At 40.1% G+C, this 20,491-nt stretch overlaps 1 protein-coding gene across 2 annotated transcripts in view; it reads right to left on the bottom strand.

Annotated features, from left to right (window-relative positions):
• LOC126213182 (uncharacterized) overlaps positions 1-17,175 on the bottom strand; it is a 222,561-nt gene extending 205,386 nt beyond the window's left edge. For both annotated transcript variants that reach the window (XM_049940810.1, XM_049940811.1), the window contains exon 1: positions 17,032-17,175. In XM_049940810.1, coding sequence (XP_049796767.1) covers positions 17,032-17,076 — 45 coding nt within the window. In that variant the 5' untranslated portion in view covers positions 17,077-17,175. The remainder of the gene's footprint in view (positions 1-17,031) is intronic.
• Positions 17,176-20,491: the final 3,316 nt, after the last annotated feature.

Genomic DNA, 20,491 nt, shown 5'->3' with positions numbered 1-20,491 from the left:
ATCTACATTTCAGCACTTCTAGAACGTTGTCCATAGCTGTAACAAAGTGCAATACATCAGCCCCCAAGTACTAACAGACAATAATCAGGGTTGCCACAAATTTCCTGATATTTCACTGATTTCCAGACAAGTTTTGGAATTTTTCCATGACAAATTTTGAGATCTCAAAGGAAAGTTAAGACATAAGTTGACAATCTGTCTTTGCAGTTACAGTACAATAGTGCAAATGAGGATATATTTAAAAAAGCTAGCAATCAGACGGGGTCTCCTGATGTGAGCAAAAATCTTAAGTACTAATATCAACCTCTTTTGTAATGAACTGTTTTTAGATGGAGAAGGCAACCCAAATGGTAAATGTGTTTTATTAAGACCACTGATGTTATTTCATTTCAATAAAACAGAACACAGTTTGTGATAAAAATGCTTATTTCCTTGGAGCTGCAAGACAGATTTAAAATACCTTCACCGATTTCAGAAATAACCTCAGAAAAAGTAGGCCTCAAGAAAGAAGTGTAGAGGAGGAGACTAGTGTTTAATGTCCCGTCGACAACGAGGTCATTAGAGACGGAGCGCAAGCTCGGGGGAGGAAAGGATGGGGAAGGAAATAGCCCGTGCCCTTTCAAAGGAACCATCCCGGCATGTGCCTGAAGCGATTTAGGGAAATCACGGAAAACCTAAATCAGAATGGCCGGAGACAGGATTGAACCGTCGTCCTCCCGAATGCGAGTCCGGTGTGCTAACCACTGCGCCACCTCGCTCGTTAAAGAAGTGTATGAGGTGTGAAAGAATTGTGTAAACAAACACTGCAGGGGACCGTTAATAAAAGATTGGTTCTACAATGTTCATCATTGTCAGTCGTTACCCACTGTGCTAAATCAATTATTTTAGAGATATTGTGTGATTTTTCTTTTGAGAAATATATGAGTACAAACCGCCAGCAACTGACATAATTATCTTCTTCTTATTTTCCATGCTTTCTAATATATACAGTACTCCTGAAGTGCCAAAATGTACTATAACAAATAAAATGTGTATAAAACGCCACACTGTACAACATACTTGTGGTGAGAGTCATAATTCCTGAAATCCATCGCCCACGGCCTCTGGCCTGCCGGGGAACACCACAGTCCCGGGACCGCGGGTAAACCGTGAAAATCTGCTGCATTACATCACACACAAACAGACCCAGCCCGCGGGCAGATCGGTGAGACTAGATCCGACAGGCAGGGCCTGCACATCGGTGGGTACCAAATTGCTTTAGGTCGGCAGGCCCGATCCGTTACACATACCCGCAGGAGCAGCCTGCGCTTTTGGCCCGTCTCAGAAATCCACTCGTGTGGCCAACTATTCGTGAGCCACAGACAGCTAGTGACGAAATGAGACCACGATGATCAATCCGTGCAGCACATAACCAGTAACTCGAGTCTCCTGTAACTCAAGTCTCCCATAACCTCCGTCTCTGGCCACTGCATCTGCCGTCTCTGAGAATCAGATCCAAACAAACCAATCCTCTTGCCTCCCTGGCTCTCATTGGCAGCTGCTAGGCTAGCGGCAAGAAGTGGTGGCAGCACTGACTGCTGCAAGCTGAGGGGAGCGGGGGGGGGGGGGGGGGGTTGGTAGGAAGGGGAGAAGCAGTAGTAATGAGGGAGGAGGAAAGTGGCGCACGTGCTCAGCTGCACCCAGCCAGTGATGATGCACGACACCTCAGTGAACAAACCATTTTATCTACTGAGACAAAAATGAGATTTTTCCAGTGTTGTTTACTCACCCCCCCCCCCTCCAGATTTCCCTGATGCGTTTGAAATTCCCCAATTTCCATAACCTGTGGCAACCCTGATAATATTGGAATTTTCAATTACTTTTACCCCACCTCCCATTTCCCATCCTCCTACTGACGGTCATCGTAGCCTCTACACCCGTTCACAAACTCACAGCCCGTGAGTTCCCTCCGTGCTCTTAAGGCTCACTGAAAATCAAGTGCTGTTTGTCACATCCTTTTCAGAAACTTTAGAAAACACAGATCGCATAGGAATAGATCTAAAACTGTCAACATTATCCTTTTCTCCTTTTTTTTAATAGAGCAGTTCATACAACTGACCTTTCCCAAAGCAAAAATTACAAATGAGGCTAATTACTGGGCTAACATATGTGACAACGCTTACATATTCTGCTGACATCCCATTATAATCCACAGGAATCATTAGTCTTCATCGATTTAATTACGGGACTCGATCTCCCCATTGTCAGTACCACAGAGCTGTAATTCCTGTAGCAGTCGTGGAAAGCTATTTTCTAAGAGTTTGAATTACTCCCTACAGAAACTAAATTTTAATTTAATTCACCAGCTGTTTTTAGAAAGTGACTTTGTAAGATAACAGGTGACAGTGTCACATAATAACAAGCTATCAGAGTAGTGGCACTGCTGTCTGCTGACCCTGTGTACTTTGGGAAAATTTTACTGAGAATTTTCCGAGAAGAGTAGAGGAAACTGAGGAGGAGGAGATTAGTGTTTAACGTCCCATCGACAACGAGGTCATTAGAGACGGAGCACAAGCTCGGGTTAGGGAAGGATGGGGAAGGAAATCGGCCGTGCCCTTTCAAAGGAACCATCCCGGCATTTGCCTGAAGTGATATAGGGAAATCACGGAAAACCTAAATCAGGATGGCCGGACGCGGGATTGAACCGTCGTCCTTCCGAATGCGAGTCCAGTGTGCTAACCACTGCGCCACCTAGCTCGGTGGAGGAAACTGATTTCAAAATTTAAGTGCGAAGACAAGTCATCGATCAACAAACAGTTACAGTTCTGCATTAACCCTTACAAGACTTGACTGTTTGTTTATTGAACAAAAATTTGGAAATTGGTATTATAAAGATAATATTTGAATAATGCAGTGTGGAAACTGCATGAGTAAACACAGTAAGGACTTTTAGAAACGTTTGAGAACACCTCTCGTGGAGAAACAGCAGACTGGCTAACAGTATTTTACAAATGGATAAAAAAAAAAGTTTCAACCATAATAAAACATTTATTTAAAATTGCTACCGGTTTCAGTCAGAATGTGACCATCTTCAGACCATTTATACGACAACAGTAGGAGGCAGCGCTGAACGGGACAGGTGTTGTGACTCCACAAAGTGAGTAATTGACATTGACAGTCATAACACCATCTCCATTCACCGCCACTACCTAGCAGCGTGGTATAAATGTTCTGAAGATGGTCACATTGCGACCGAAACTTATAAACATTGTAAACAAATATTTTATTGCAATCAAAACTGTTTTTAATTCATTTTTTATGTAAGAGTTTTGTCTACTGTGTGTATTCCAGTTATATAATGACACAAAAAAATAAGTGAGTTTCATAACAATTATGCATGAAATGAAGGGATGTTTTAATATTTGTAATAAATCATTTTCAATGGATAGACTATAATTTAAATGTTGAGCATAAATGACTTTTTGCAACCAAATGTGGTGACCACAGTGGACTTCTGACTATGGCAGTTTGCTCAGGTGACTTGCTGACACGAGAGCATGTGAGGTGTTTTGGGGTCTTTTGTCAGTGGACGCCAATCTGGTAATGTTGTTTAGGCAGCAAAATGCTGAGTAAAGAATCTGGAAGTTAATGTTTTTATGTTCAAACTGAAACATATCTGAGTGTTTCATTCAATGGTTTTGAGATATCAGTAGATGGTATCCTTTTGAGCACGACATAATTTTTTTTTGGATTCACACGTATAGTTTGTCCGAAGATTGCTCTACATGCACTGCTAGACATGTGGCCAATTTCATTTGTTCTTGATGATATAATGAAAAGTTCCAGATTCTTGATATCAAAGGAACTCATATTTCACTTTATATTTGGTGTCGATGAATCCTGTGTCGAGTTAGAGGTCGAAATCTGAAATATTGTGAATATATCAAGTGTTTCAAAAGTCTGGTTTACATTAATCAGAATTGCTCTGATTCCAGCTGTTTATTCACTGACTGTATTTCATTGGCTACTTGTTTAAAATTAAAATGTGCACTTAAGGACATAACTGCAATGGTGGACAACCACTCCCCTCAGTAGAAGAGCCATCTGTTAATGATTAGGTTGTTCAGTCACCCCTTCGGTGGGAAAGTAGGATCGGTTCCTTTGGCATGCACATGGGGTACTTATTAGGGCATGCTACTACTACTTGCATTGCAACTTAAGCACTGTACATATACCTGACTTAACAGTAACACAATCAATAGATACGTAGATGGCACATTCATAATATATAATCAAACTGAAGAGCAAATAGAAATGTTGTTACATAGATTCAACAGTTTGCATAAAACCATCGATTTCACAACAGAACACCAGAAAGGTAACAATATAAACTTCTCTGACACGACAATAACCAACATACACACCAACTCGTGCAAAAAAAAAAAAAAAAAATCTGAATTCAGTCCTTTCTTAAACAGAATACAGAAATTCCCACTTCATGCTGACAACAATGACCCATTAATACACACAATCAAATATATTTCACAGAACAACGGCTATGATCAATATGAACTAGGTGCGCTATTACAACACATATCAGAAAACAAAACCAAACAAACTGACAGGGCCATCAGCCAACATACAAAAACCCAACTATATAGCTATACCATAATTAAGAAATTCTTCCAATCCATATGTGGCATACAGCAAACCAGTGCTTAACTGTATTGGTTAAAAACAGTCTTGGTTGCAATTTTAGTTTTTTTTATTTTTCAACGACGCGTTTCGCCTTATTTAGGCATCTTCAGGTTATCTTTTCTAGATGGACGCGAGAGGCACCAAGATCTGCATAACAGGAGTGAATGGGAACATGTTATGCAGATCTTGGTGCCTCTCGCGTCCATCTAGAAAATATAACCTGAAGTTGCCTAAATAAGGCGAAACACGTCGTTGAAAAAAAAAAAACTGTTTTTAACCAACACCATAATTAAGAGCCATTTTATACAAAACAGCCAAGCTGTTCAAAACCAGAGGTATCATGATCACTTCTGCAGCAACAATGTAATGGAGAATCTGGTTCATGACATCTCACAACCAACAGAAGAACAGAGCAAATTACAAGCAGTCATTGCAACTACTGTAATACTACATCGATTAAATGGGCAGAAATTCTAAAACCCGTTATAAAGAACACATTGACTTGACGAATCTAAGAAGTCAGTCATCGCAAAACACATAAACAAAATGGACACAGTGTTGCAACAGACAACAACCTTATAATCTGCCAGGAAGTTTCGAATCAGCGCACACTCCGGTCAGTGAAAATCTCATTCTGGAAACAACCTTATAGTACTGTATAATTTCGAAAAGAGCTGGAAAATGGCCATCTTGAAGGAAATGCATGACTCATCCAGGATAAAAGTTGAAAAACAAGATCGTAAATAAAACAGTGGAGTTTAAGAGCTCACATTCCTTGATCAATTTCAATTCAATAGAAAACACACACAAATTAACATCATATACAAATGCAGGTTCCAGAAATATCTTTGTAATTCTTTGAAACAACATTTTATACTGTCATTTGTAATATAAAATTGTCACGGTCTCTCATTCTGTAACATATGTTGTCCAGCAATGAGTGATGTGGCAGTATATCACGCAGAACACATCGCAAGTGACTATGAACAGCAGGATCGACATATTGATAGTTAAATTGAAACACAATCTATTTGACTGCCATCTTGTTTTGCTCCACAGTTGAGTTCTTTTGTGATATCGTTTTTCGAGTTACCTTCAGGAATTTATGAATGATGGCTAGCAAATTCATATAAATGTGCACAGAAATGGAGGTTGCTGAACACATCGTAAGAAGACAGCTACTTCAGATGGACAAAGTGAGTTGTTATTTAAAATTTTTCATGTGAACAGCCCATCAACAGACGAAGAGGCATCACCTCGTATTAAGCTATTCTTCTGTTTCTCTGCAGGGTGCCCACAGCAGCTGCCAAGACTACACACATAAACTTGTGTTAAATATTTTTCTACTGCCACTGCAGCTCGATGATGATGTCTAACCTCAAAGTATGTTGCTAATTAAATTATTTAGGCAGTCAACAAATTTTATGACTGGTAGCAGTATTTTAAAAACCTTTTCATATTTAAGAAACACACAGTAGCAAAAAGCCTTGTTGCGTATCATTTCCTGGCCACACGTGTGTCCTTGTCGTGTTCGCCATTGTGGATGCTACACTAGGTTTCTGGTATTCTGGCGATGGTGGCTACGGTTCCCCAGGGAGAGGGCTGAGATATCCTTAATCCTTCTACAGGTACAAGCAGAGTGAGGGAAACGTACAAGCAGAGTGAGGGAAAAATGACTGTCCGTATGCCTCCTAATTTCTCTTATCTTCGTGGTCCTTACATGAAATGTACCGTATTTACTCGAATCTAAGCCGCACTCGAATATAAGCCGCACCTGAAAAATGAGACCCAAAATCAAGGAAAAAAAAAATTTCCCGAATCTAAGCCGCACCTGAAATTTGAGACTCGAAATTCAAGGGGAGAGAAAAGTTTTAGGCCGCATCTCCAAACCGAAAAAAAATGGTCCATTGAAATATGAGACACAATTTAGGTCGAATGAATGACGATACAGCTACAGTAGTTTGGTTCAAGTCATAACCTTAGCAGTTAAGCTTTACCAGGTAGCCATTGCTATGCGTCAGGCGCTCCGTCCGTATTTGTACGGGTACCCTTCCTTTTTCACTTGCTTCGTCTGGTTTGAATTGATAGCTTACTTTTCTTTCATCTGATATGCGCCGTTTTCTTTGTTATAGGTGTTTACGTCACTCTAAGCTGTGTCATGCATTGTTTGTCGCTTTCTGATAGTGCGTGTTTACGGCCAGTCGCGGCTCGGCTTGCTTTTGTGCGCACTACCACCGCTCAAAAAAAAGGAGGAGAGGGAGGGAGAGGGAGAGGGAGAGGGAGAGAGAGAGAGAGAGAGAGAGAGAGAGAGAGAAATCGTCTCATTAGCGAAACAATGGCAAGAGAATGCAATTTGTTGTTACTTACACTGCTGCTTTCTTTGATAATGATCAACAAGAACCAAATAATACACTGTGTTCTGAACGAGAGTTTAGCGAAAATTTTTCTCCGTTTGAAAATCTTTGCAGGCGCCTCTTTAGTACATTGCATTCTGCAAAAAAATTAGAATCATCTTAGATTTAAAAATCTAGTCAATTGCTGTGCTTCATTTCTGACTGTGTCACTATTAGGCATAAGAATAATACGAATATAAACATGACATGATATGTATATTCTTCCGCGTTTGCTGTTGTCTCACTCTAGTTTCGTAAATGAGATAGCAGCAAACACATAACAATACATGGCAAAATGTTTATATTCGTATTATTCTTATGCTGAAGAGAATACTGCATGTGATTCACAATTCATAGAAGTTGCTATTAGCAACCATCTCTTCTCACAGGTAGGAAAAAATTCAGAACGTAGAGTTGGCCATATTGACAAACATCCCAAACAGTCTTGCCAGTCGGATTTTCGTAGTACATTGGAATGCTGCTACATTCGAAGATGACCAATACGGAATTTGTATTTACTTCGTTGGATAATGTATGAAAATGCAGTGGTCGAAACTCGGGGCGGAGAAAAAAAGCTCGTCTTCCACCTTTTTTTTTTAATTTATTTACTGACGCAGCGGATTTGGTGCCAGTATTTATCTTTGTGCCTACAAAGCATGTCTGTGTAGCGCTTACATATATTCGACGGCAGAAGTTAGTTGTGGCGGCACCCACCAACATTTTTCAGAGCTTCCACTTGCTTTGCACTCGATTCTAAGCCGCAGGTGGTTTTTTGGATTAAAAAAAAAAACGGAAAAAAGTGCGGCTTAGATTCGAGTAAATACGGTACATTTGTGGCAGTAGGATCATTCTGCAGTCAGCTTCAAATGCCGGTCCTCTAAATATTCTCAACAGTATTCCTCAAAAAGCATGTCACCTTCCCTCCAGGGATTCCCATTTGAGTTCCCGAAACATCTCCATAATACTTGCAGGCTGATCGAACCTACTAGTAATAAATCTAGCAGCCCGCATCTGTATTGCTCCAATGTATTCATTTAATTCTTCCTGGTGCACATCCCAAACACTCTATAATAGGTCACTCAAGAACAGGTCGCACTAATGTTCTATATGCTGTCGCCTTTACAATTGAACCACACTTTCCCAAAATTCTCTCTATAAACTTGAGTCAAGCATTTGCCTTTCCTACTACAATCCTTACATGCTCATTCTATTTCAGATCACTTTGCAATGTTACACCTTGGTATTTAAACAACATGACTCTGTCAAGCAATGCACTACTAATGCTGTAACCAAGCATTACACATTTGTTTTTCTTGCTCATCTGCATTAACTTATATACAGGGTGATTCAAAAAGAATACCACAACTTTAGGAATTTAACACTCTGCAACGACAAAAGGCAGAGCTAAGCACTATCTGTCGGCGAATTAAGGGAGCTATAAAGTTTCATTTAGTTGTACATTTGTTCGCTTGAGGTGCTGTTGACTAGGCGTCAGCGTCAGTTGATGCTAAGATGGCGACCGCTCAACAGAAAGCTTTTTGTGTTAGTGAATACGGCAGAAGTGAATCGACGACAGTTGTTCAGCGTGCATTTCGAACGAAGTATGGTGTTAAACCTCCTGATAGGTGGTGTATTAAACGTTGGTATAAACAGTTTACAGAGAATGGGTGTTTGTGCAAAGGGAAAAGTTCTGGACGGCCGAGAACGAGTGATGAAAATGTAGCACGCATCCAGCAAGCATTTGTTCGCAGCCCAGGAAAATCGACTCGCAGAGCTAGCAGAGAGCTGCAAATTCCACAATCGACTGTATGGAGAATCATACGAAAAAGGTTAGTTACGAAACCTTATCATCTGAAATTGGTTCGAGCACTGTCTGCAGCTGATAAGATTAAAAGAATCGATTTCTGTGATTTTATCCTTGCTCAAATGGAAACAGATGAATCTTTCATTTCAAAGATTGTGTTTAGTGATGAAGCAACTTTCCACACTAACGGGAAAGTCAACCGTCACAATGTCTGTATACGGGGCACTGAGAATCCGCGGGAAACAACTCAGTATGAACGTGACTCGCCTAAGGTGAACGTTTTCTGTGCCATTTCAGCCAATAAAGTTTTTGGTCCCTTTTTCTTCGAAGGTGCTACTGTAACTGGACTACAGTATCTGGAGATGTTAGAGAATTGGCTGTTCCCTCAGCTCGAACAAGAAGCACAACAATTCATATTTCAGCAGGATGGAGCGCCACCACATTGGCACTTATCCGTCCGTAACTACCTGAACGTCAACTACCCGAGGCGACGGATCGGCCGCCAGGCAGCCCGTGACAGAGCACTTCATCACTGGCCTCCAAGAAGCCCTGATCTTACCCCCTGCGATTTTTTCTTATGGGGGTATGTTAAGGATATGGTGTTTCGGCCACCTCTCCCAGCCACCATTGATGATTTGAAACGAGAAATAACAGCAGCTATCCAAACTGTTACGCCTGATATGCTACAGAGAGTGTGGAACGAGTTGGAGTATCGGGTTGATATTGCTCGTGTGTCTGGAGGGGGCCATATTGAACATCTCTGAACTTGTTTTTGAGTGAAAAAAAACCTTTTTAAATACTCTTTGTAATCATGTATAACAGAAGGTTACATTATGTTTCTTTCATTAAATACACATTTTTAAAGTTGTGGTATTCTTTTTGAATCACCCTGTATTTCTACTTCTAGAGGTAGCTGCCTTTCATCACACCAACTAGAAATATAGTCTAAGTCATTTGTATCCTCCTACAGTCACTCAATGATGACACTCTCCCATACACTACAGCATCATCTGCAAACAGCCACAGATTGCTGCTCACCCTAGCTTCCAGATATTTTTGTATACAGAAAATAACATAGCTCCTATGACACTTCCCTGGGTCACTCCTGCTGATACACTCACCATCGAGAACAACATACTGTGTTCTGTTACTTATGAGCCACTCACATATCTGAGAACCTATTCCATATGCTCGTATCTCCGTTAACAGTCTGCAGTGGGGCACCGTCTCAAATATTTTTCAGAAATCTAGGAATATGGAATCTACTTCCTGCCCTTCATCCACAGTTCAAAGGATATCATATGGGAAAAGGAAAAGCCGAGTTTCACGTGAGTGATGCTTTTTAAAACTATCTGATTCATGGACAGAAGCTTTTCAGTTCAGGGAATTTATTACATTAAAATTGAGAATATGTTCAGGAACTCTGCAGCAAATCAATATTAGGATACTAGTCTGAAATTTTGTGGATCTTCTTCTACCCTTCTTATGTACGGGTGACATTTGCGCTTTTTTGTCTTTGGTCTTTGGACGGGGCAGGAGATTCGTGATGAATGCAAGCTAAGTAAGGGACCAATGCCATAGAGTACTCTTTGAAGCTAAACTGGGTTTCCATCTAGACCTGGTGACTTATTTGTTTTCAACTGTTTCACTTGTTTCTCCATGCCAGAGATACACTACCACTCATTAATTTCAATACACCCTGGTATTTCAGATTTACAACACAAATCAAACGTTATTTTTCACAAAAGATAATATAATTGTCTTCCACATATATAATACAATCACAGTCATTATATTTTACTTTCATCAAAGTATCACCCTTTGGATTTAGTGACTGCCTAACAAGCTCGAGGCAAGCGGTCAATCAGTTTTTGTAGGTATTGTGAATCTATACGATTCCATACACCCTTAACAAAATTACAGATAGGTTCCTTGCTGCATATACTAACTTCCCTAATACATTTGTCTACTTCATCCCAGACCATTTCAATGGGATTACAATCGGGGCTTTGGGGTGGCCATACCATATCATTGATTACGTTCTGTTTTCCCTTTGATGCAATGTATTTGGTGCAGTATGCCAACGGATGTTTTGGGTCATTATCCTGTTGTAAGGTGAACCCTTTCCCTGTTCCCTATTACCCTGTCATCATTTGTGTGTTCTCTTTTTAACCGAGAGTGCAACAGCCTTTGCTTTCTCACCACTTTCCGAATTTCATTGCTAAACCATGGTGGGTCTTTTCCACGATTAATTCACCTACTCGGCATATCTGTTTAAACTTTGCCCATAATTCCTGTATGTCCAACACACTGGCATTAAATGATGTCACTTTTTCTAAGTGGGATGCTAACAACTGCTTATCTGCTCTTTCTACCAGAGCCTTCTTGACTAATTTATTAACTTTAGTAACCGTACTCACAGTGGGATATTCCATGTAAAGAAGGACACACTCACAATATTTAAAAGTTTAAAATGTGGTACTTTTTATATTTTTTTGAAAAGGCTGGACCTTTTACTGTATGGCAACAATGGTTTGTGTGCCATTACTGCTTTCCTTCCATAATTTGAAGCCATTTTTTAATGCCATATTTTTTTCATATGATGAGAATGTGAACTATTGGAGATTTTGGACATATGTTTCAACTAACTTACAGGTAAAAATTAGCATACTATTATTTACAATACTGTTACATACCCTAATGTATAGTATAAAGACTATAAAACTGAAGTAGGCAGATTATAGGTTAGGGTAAATAATATAATACAACAGCATGAACTTTCATGTAGGCCTAATACGAGTCACTTTAACGTAATTAAGTTTTTATATAACAAAAGATATTACAGATAAAGTTATCTTGTTCAGTACTTACTTCTTAGTGTGAATGTGTAACTAATATCACTACTAAAAATTTCCCAATTTCAACTAATATTGTAAAAACAGAAAATTAAATGTGTGACATGAGTCACATAATTTAAGTGACAGTGGTATAATTTTAAGGTTAGAAGAAGAGGATGCCCTTAGCAACTGCAGAAAGACAGAGTAGGAGGAGGGAACAGTTAAAGACTGAAGGAAAATATGAAGAATTTAAGAAGCAGCATCTGGAAGAAGCTATAAAAAGCCAGCAGAAGCAGAAACAAAAGCTTCTACAGTCGAGTCAGGTAATGACTGTTATTAGAAGAAAGAAGAGCTGAAAACAATGATAGAGTTAGAAAATAGACAACATAAGATGCAAGAGGAGCAATGGAAGCATCCGATTCCACCCATCTGCTTTGACCCATGACATAAGGGTGCTGTGGTGTGTGACATCAGTAAGGCGCGGAGATTGAGTTGGTTGTGTTTGTAGATGTCGTCTTGTTGTGTTTGATGGTGCCCTCTGTGTGTGTGTGTGGGGGGGGGGGGGGGGGGGAGCACGCGCTTTTTTGTTTTGGGATGGCCGACCTACTTTGCAGTGCTGAAATTTGTTGGTGGTAAGTAACTGGTTTGCCTCCCCCCTCCCCCTCAAGTTGTAATGTTTTGTGCATTTATTGTGCACTGAATGTGTTTTAATTAACGTAGGGATGTTAGGCTTTTGAATTTTTGAGATGGTGGTGTTTTTCATATCAATAGTTATGGTTCGCCTTTATAGTTCAAGGGAAATGTCTGATTCTAATTTCCATAGTTTTTGCTGTAGGCTTAGGTTTTTCGGTATCGTCAGCTGCGGCTGACGTACACAGGTCAAGGGAAGTGTCCGATTCCTGTAGATTTTTTGTTTCTTTTTGTTCGTTACTTTGTGTGTTTTGGGATCATGGTGTGTTTTTTACTGTTATATTTAGCTTGTCCCCTCCCCAAAAGCCAAATATCCCACTGTTGTCACGTTAGTTTGATTGTATTTTAGGAGGGCGATGCTACTGTCTTATTTATACACATTTTGGTGTTTGTTGCTGTGTGTATGTAGTGATATCATAGGCGCCATATTGGAGACACTTAGAATAGCCGTTTCCGACATATTGATGACATCATGGGTCAAAAGCAGACGGGTGGAATCGGACGCTTCCGTAATCCTGATGCGAGATCACCAACCCAGTAAAGCAGGTTTGTCACTGTGTAAGTCACATGGTGCTCTGGATAAGCCATGGCTCGAGTGTTGCAATTGCTTACACTAGAAAGGTACTATCAACTATACCTGAAAATGTGAAGGTAGTTTCAATCTGGTCAGATGGACCTGCCTCACAATTTAAAAACAAATTATTTCTTGTGCTGAACCTCAATTTCAATCATTTCATAATGTGGAAATCTATTGAAACTTATCTGCTACATCCCATGGTGTGTGTGTGGGGGGGGGGGGGGGGGGTTTGAGGTTTTCGGGTGCTAAACAGCATGGTCCTTAGTGCCCAAACGCATAGAAACAGGAACACATGCGGTGAAGGGACGAAGACGGACAGCGAACAAGGAGAACAGCTAAAAAGACACAGATCTGATGCAGTTCCAAATCCTCACATACAGAGGCAAAACAAGAGGAGAAGAAATGCACTAAAAAGGAAAGGAAACATAAGGAAAAGAGAACAGAAATCGAAGTGAAACAAGTAGGTAATCGTGACTGGCGGACCTCTTACCTAAAACCTGGGTGAGCCAGTCACCCAGCAGCACATTAAAATCCTCTCCCTAAAATCCGAGGCAACAATTTGGACAGGACACAAAACCGTAAGACCTTAACCACAGTCGTTGCGTCATCTTGCAAAATAGAGGACAAATCCGGTGGCAAGGAAACCACCACACTCTGGTCAGAGAATAAAGGACAGTCAAGTGAAATGTGGCGGACAGTAATCTGGACACCACAAGCGCTGCAGATTGGGGGGTCCTCCCGCCGGAGTAAAAAACCATGCGTTAAGGGACTGTGCCCGATGTGGAGGCGAGTGAGGAGAACCTCATGCCGCCTGCATGACTGGTGGCCTTGACCAGACGCAGCTATTTTCACCGACTGCCAGCCACTCCTCTTCCCATTGACGCATAACGCCAAAATGCAAAAGGGAGGTAACAGCATGGAGGGGGACGGCAAGTCAACAACGTGAGGAGGGAACATGCATCTTTGGCAGCCACATCCGCCAGTTCGTTTCCCCTAATACCCACGTGCCATGGTAAAGGAGCCGCAGATGGAATTGGTCCAGTTGCAGAATTACTGGTGTGGAATGCAGCAAAAAAGTGAAAATTCATAGCAGGTGATGCATCAACTTTCACTCAGGTAGCTCCAACTATGCAGGTTTTTCATATGTCCATTGATGAAATTCAAATAATCAATGTGAAAGTTCATCTGGCTCAAATATGTTCTTCAGCACAATCAGTACCAACCATAAAAAGCATTCACTGCTTTCACTACAAGAGAGAAGTACTACAAACAAAGAATTTCACTGCTGCAGATCATCATACTGAAGAAACCACAGAGTGTGAAAACTGGAGACTGGTACAAAGCAGAGTATGACACTAAATTCAATTCTGGGGAAGTATGTGCAGTGTTTGGAAATTCTTACCTAATCAGTGCAATGGAGTGCGTTTGTCACTATTTGAAATGGCCTGTAAAATGTGATGAAATTATAAAGAAAATTAATCGGTTTGATGTTGTCAATACAAGAGGATGTTTTCAGTTCTCTGACTTAATTGAATATACGGTTCATTTTCCCAGACGTCAAGCTATTTTAATTTTATCATAGTGTTTGAAAAGTGAAATGTTAGTGTAAAGTTTATCTTATTTGGCACATAATGTCATATTTTCATTTCTCTGCTTGCAGGAAAAAAGTTTTTCCAACAAGAAGTAGCAAGTCATATGTAACACTGAGTCACACGCCTATTTCGATATATTACAATATTTCACATGGTACAAACATTTTTTGAAATCTGTAACTCTGTCATTTGAATGCCAACATAATATACATTTTCTGTGATAAAAACCAGAACCATACTCCAGGTTAGAGAACACTTTGGACCCAAAATGCACATTAGGTACAGGATGTCCCAAATTTGTAACATGAGTAACAACATAAATTAAATACTTGGGAAATACGGAAGCGTCCGATCCCGCCCGTCTGCTTTGACCCATGACGTCACAAATATGGCGGAAACAAAAACAAAAACACACTTTCCACAAGAAGCCTAATGACACTAACGGGACAAGCGCGGGAAATGGGGTGTTTTGAGTGGGAGGCAAACTAAATATAAACAAATTTAGACGCCTTGCGTAGCTACAACGTGTAAGTGAAGACAGCCATGCATGAATACCCACCCACCTCCCCAGGGGTCGTAACCCCTGCAACCCATAGAAGATAAAGATGCTTCAGTAGCCGATTAGTGTTTTTTGTCTTTAAAAAAAAAAAAATCTCACGGGACAGAACAAACAGATCAGAACAATAAATATAATAAACTAAAACAGAAATTGGGGGAAACAGACAATTAAAATAAGTAATAAGTGTTTTTAAATTAAAAAAAAAAAAATCACGAGATAGAACGAACAGATCAGAAAAGTAAATAAAATAAGATAAAACAGAACTGGAGACAGCCACACTCAAACCAAACTCCGCACCGTCATGACGTCACACATGACAACACCCTTACGTCACGGGTCAAAGCCGACACGTGGGATCGGACGCTTCTGTCGACCCAATACTTGTTCTTTAGTTTTAATGCTCTTCCCTGCTTAAATAACACATCAAGATCTTTGCCTGAATAACACAATTTATAAAGATTTATAAAAGAAAAAATGGGTTTATAGGTTGTTAAATGTCAACATAATAAAACACTGATTTCAAAATGTAACTTAAATCACAATGGAATCTTCCACAGACAATCTATTCTTTGAGAGTGAGATCACTGTTGAGCGGAAAACATCACTGTACTGCATTTTAAGCATTTTGAAATGTCTATGCATAATTTATGTAGCCTATTTGAGTTGAGTATTATCTTCACTGCAGTATTCAACCAATGGACGCATTGTGGATTGGTCGACAGTCGAGCAACAGGACTAAATTTCAAATATCAAAGCACAAATTAATAATTTTCATCAAAATTATGAGTTATGGGAACTTTGTGCCTCTTGTGAGTCATTCTGCATTGTAAGGAAACTGTTTGACCCTTTACACACCAAACACAAATTAATACAAAAAGTGACATAAATTAATTTAAAAGCCAGTCTCAGTGATGATTAAATTAATGTCATCACTAAGTATGTTGGCTAAATGAATAAACTCACACTTGAGTGGTTAAAACTCTGTACTGCACACAGCACACTCAATAACATAACTATCATCTAACAGTCGAATAGAAGCTCCAACAAAAATTCCACTCTTTATTATTGATGATTCTTTGCAATTTAAGAAAAAATAATGTGAAGCAGTAGGCTTCTATTTTTAAAAATTAATTCCACTTTCTACTCATCCTGTCCCCACATTCAAATTTTATCAGAAACATGGCAGCAATACACATATTTTTCTCAGAAAAATAAAAAGGGTGTTTTTGAGAGCTTCAAACAGATCTTTTCTTTAGTTTTTGCAAGAAAAAATTAATCTCACAGTAGTTAATGCATAGTTCAAGAGTTTTCAACTGGCACGAGAGTCAACTATTTAGCTTCAATAGTTTTGGAGTCATACACAGAATTATTTCTCAAAACGTTTGGCAAATGAGGCAGTTTCCCACGATTACGAAGAAAAAAAAATCTGGCATAGTGAAACGCTGTTGGAGTTTGCAGTATTTGTCAACTACCTGGGTGCGGTCAGACAATAAAAAAATCTGACACATCTGAGACATCAAGGTCCAAAACTTTACCGAATTTGTCTGATCTGATACAGACTACGCCGGGTGCAGAATTAATGCACTGGATGAAGTGTTGGAGAAGTGGTATCGGTGAGATGAAGTTCAAATGTATATTATGAGCTTCAATTACGGCAAAACAGAAAGCATCTCTAATGTCTCTGCAACGTTTACATGCATTTTTCAATGTAACGTGACGTACCTGGTACAGTTTTATAAATAAACAAATAACAAGGATGACAAATACTAACATCGCACTCCATGCTCTTTCTTCCAGATACTGCGTTATTTGTTCACTGGCCTTGATTAACAGCAAAAGTGTACACTACTGATGCACAACCAATGACAACCCTCAATTAAAATGTATAAAAACTGCATATACCTTTATAGGATCTTCCGTAACGTTTTTTGAATTCAAATCGTGCATGACTGATCACAGTAATCCCGTTAACACACTATTATTATTAATTTGTTTGTAACCAATAACAAACATGTCGCTCTACATAACACCACGCAATAACCCCAAAACAAACGAACAGAGAACAAAGCTACCAACGTAGCATTGGCGACAAAAACAAAATTATCGATTTTTAGCCAACAGCTGCAGGCAGATCAAAATTGAGAAAGTGTCACTACATTCTCCTCAATATCACAAATTTCTATTTTTATTTTGAATCAAACATAAATGGTAATTCTACAGGCGTTGAAATTATATGAACCTATTGTATCTTCATTTTACATCTTCGAACAGCACTCTCTCACTGACATGGAAGCGAGAATGTTTTTGTCGAGACTGTTTTTTCAAATTCTTTCGAGTCCCTATTTACTGCTTCTGTTACGCATGGCAGGGTAACTTCTTATGTGTATAGAAAACGTCATGCATTTCACACTTTCACAGCGGTTTGCAGACTGTCACGCTTTCGCAGAGTATGGGTGTGAACGTAGTTGTACTCGACATCGTGTGCTCGAAATGTTCGTGGGTCATGTCTCGTGCTCGACCTTCTGATCAGAAACTTCAAAGTTGAAAGCATATGTCCTGTGACAGAATTGCTAGCCAGTGGTTACAGTAGAAACAGCATCTTCAGAAGACGAAATGTTCAGTTCAAGTTCGGTCAATCACGGTGTGACCAGCAATCCACTTATACTGTTTTTCCGAGCGCTTGGTCATGCGTAAATAAATTAATAGAATAAATGAACAGAGAGATGAATAAAGTGCACAGAAAACTTCCATAGGTGAACTTGAAAGATGTAATTACGTTAGATAGATCCACGCATACCGGCCAAAGCTTTCATGTGTTACAATGGTAAATAATTGTTGACTAAAAGAAGTCTGTCATTTAGTCAGCATGGGTTAGAGGCATAGCATGAAAGCAGCTCGAAGTATTTTGGACTATTGGGTCATTAAGAAAGCTTCTAACTCTTACTAAAAGGTTGAACAATATTATGGAGGATGTAGACTGTATCATAAAAAAAGTGTTGCAGAACTAAACGATGCACACACACTGGGATTGTGCACCAGAATGTACTGCCATTTACAAATAAAGTTGCCGATATAAACAATACTTCTTAGCAGCAACGAATGGAAGTATGTTTCAATTCTCTTTTTTGCGAACATTGGCAACAGAATGAGTATTTCCAGTACAAAAATGCATACAGACTGGTTTTGCAGAATAAAATGAAACCATGAAGGAACTTGTTTTGTGTAAAAGAAAGCTTAGATTATAAGAGTAGCCTCTATATGCATGCTGTGATTTTTATCTCAATTTTATTGTAACTTTATGTGAATGTAATAACACACATACATAGACTCAAAGTAAAAAAAAAACACTAGACACACTTGATATGTTGCTATGTCAACCTACCTTACAGATATTTTTTAAGCACACACAGTAAACATTGTATTTTACTTGCTCCACACCTTTCGGCAACCCCCCTTAAAGTACAATGTTTCTTTTTAATGACCAAATCACAAGCTTCACAAATTTTGTTATCACACAGTCATGGTAATTGTTTCATAATAGCATTTCTAAATTTCTCAAACTTTGATCTTTGTAGAGCTTTGGTCAGTATGTCTGCTAATTGTTCTTCCGTATTACAATATTTTATCTCGAACAAACCTTCTCTCTATTGTTCGCTAACATAGTGAAATTTTACATCTATATGTTTGCTTCATCTAACCAACTGTCCTGATTTGGTCATTTGGATAGCACTTTGATTGTCTACATGAAGAATGATTTTCACTTTTCTTCTGGCTAACTCTTGTATTAGGGTATTGATGTGTTTTATTTCTTTGGTGCATATTGCTGCTGAAATGTATTCTGCTTCAGTTGATGAAGTAGCTGTCACACTTTGCTTCTTGGAACACCAACTAATGGGAGCACCACTATAAAGAACTATGTTGGATTGGCACACGAGGCGGAGGGTCAATGTGGAGGCTGGCCATGTGGCATCACCCGCTCTGCCTGTGAGTGAATATGTGGCCACTCCTTCAGCAAGGTCCGAGCAGGCACATGGGGGGAGGGGTTTATTAGTAATTGGGAGCTCCAACGTTAAGCAGGTGATGGAGCCCCTTACGGAAATAGCGGAAAGGTCGGGGAAGAGGGCCAGTGTTCACTCTGTCTGCTTGCCGGGGGGTCTCATTCGAGATGTGGAGGAGGCCCTGCCGGCGGCGATAGAGAGCACTGGGTGCACCCGACTGCAAATTGTTGCTCATGTTGGCACCAATGGCTCCTGCTGTCTGGGTTCAGAGGTCATCCTCAGTTCGTACAGGCGGTTGGCTGAGTTGGTGACGCGGAGCCTCGCTCGCGGGGTGGAATCTGAGCTAACTACTTGTAGTATCGTTCCCAGAACCTATCGGGGTCCTCTGGTTTGGAGCCGAGTGGAAGGCTTAAACCAGAGGCTCAGACGATTCTGCGGAGATCTGGGGTGCAAATTTCTCGACCTTCGCTATCGGGTGGAGAAATGTAGGGTCCCCCTCAATAGGTCAGGCATCCACTACACGCAGGAAGCGGCTACGAGGGTAGCGGAGTACGTGTGGAGTGCACATGCGAGTTTTTTAGGTTAGAGAATTCCCTCCCTAGGCCCGACAAGACGCCTCCTGAGACGCGGCAAGGTAGGAGTAGGCAAAATGCAACAGGTAATAACAATATTAATGTGCTAATAGTAAACTGCAGAAGCGTCTATAGAAAGGTCCCAGAACTGCACTCATTAATAAACGGTCACAATGCCCACATAGTACTAGGGTCAGAAAGTTGGCTGAAACCAGATGTAAACAGTAATGAAATTCTAAACTCAGATTGGAATGTATACCGCAGAGACAGGCTGGACAGTGAAGGGGGAGGCGTGTTTATAGCGATAAGAAGTGCAATAGTATCGAAAGAAATTGACGGCGATCCGAAATGTGAAATAATTTAGGTGAAGGTCACGGTTAAAGCAGGCTCAGACATGGTAATTGGATGTCTCTATAGGCCTCCTGGCTCAGCAGCTGTTGTGGCTGAGGGCCTGAAGGATAATTTGGAAAATATTTCGATAGATTTCCCCACCATGTAATAGTTCTGGGTGGAGATTTTAATTTGCCGGATATAGACTGGGAGACTCAAACGTTCATAACGGGTGGCAGGGACAAAGAATCCAGTGAAATTTTTTAAGTGCTTTATCTGAAAACTACCTTAAGCAGTTAAGCAGAGAACCGACTCGTGGCGATAACATACTAGACCTTCTGCTGAGAAACAGACCCGAACTATTTGAAATAGTAAATGCAGAACAGGGAATCAGCGATCATAAACCGGTTACTGCATTGATGATTTCAGCCGTAAATAGAAATACTGAAAAAGGTAGGAAGA

The sequence above is a fragment of the Schistocerca nitens genome, chromosome 11 (assembly GCF_023898315.1).
Source record: "Schistocerca nitens isolate TAMUIC-IGC-003100 chromosome 11, iqSchNite1.1, whole genome shotgun sequence".
NCBI lineage: Eukaryota > Metazoa > Arthropoda > Insecta > Orthoptera > Acrididae > Schistocerca > Schistocerca nitens.
Note: the sequence above shows the minus strand (reverse complement) of the source record. Positions and strands in the feature narration are given on the sequence as shown.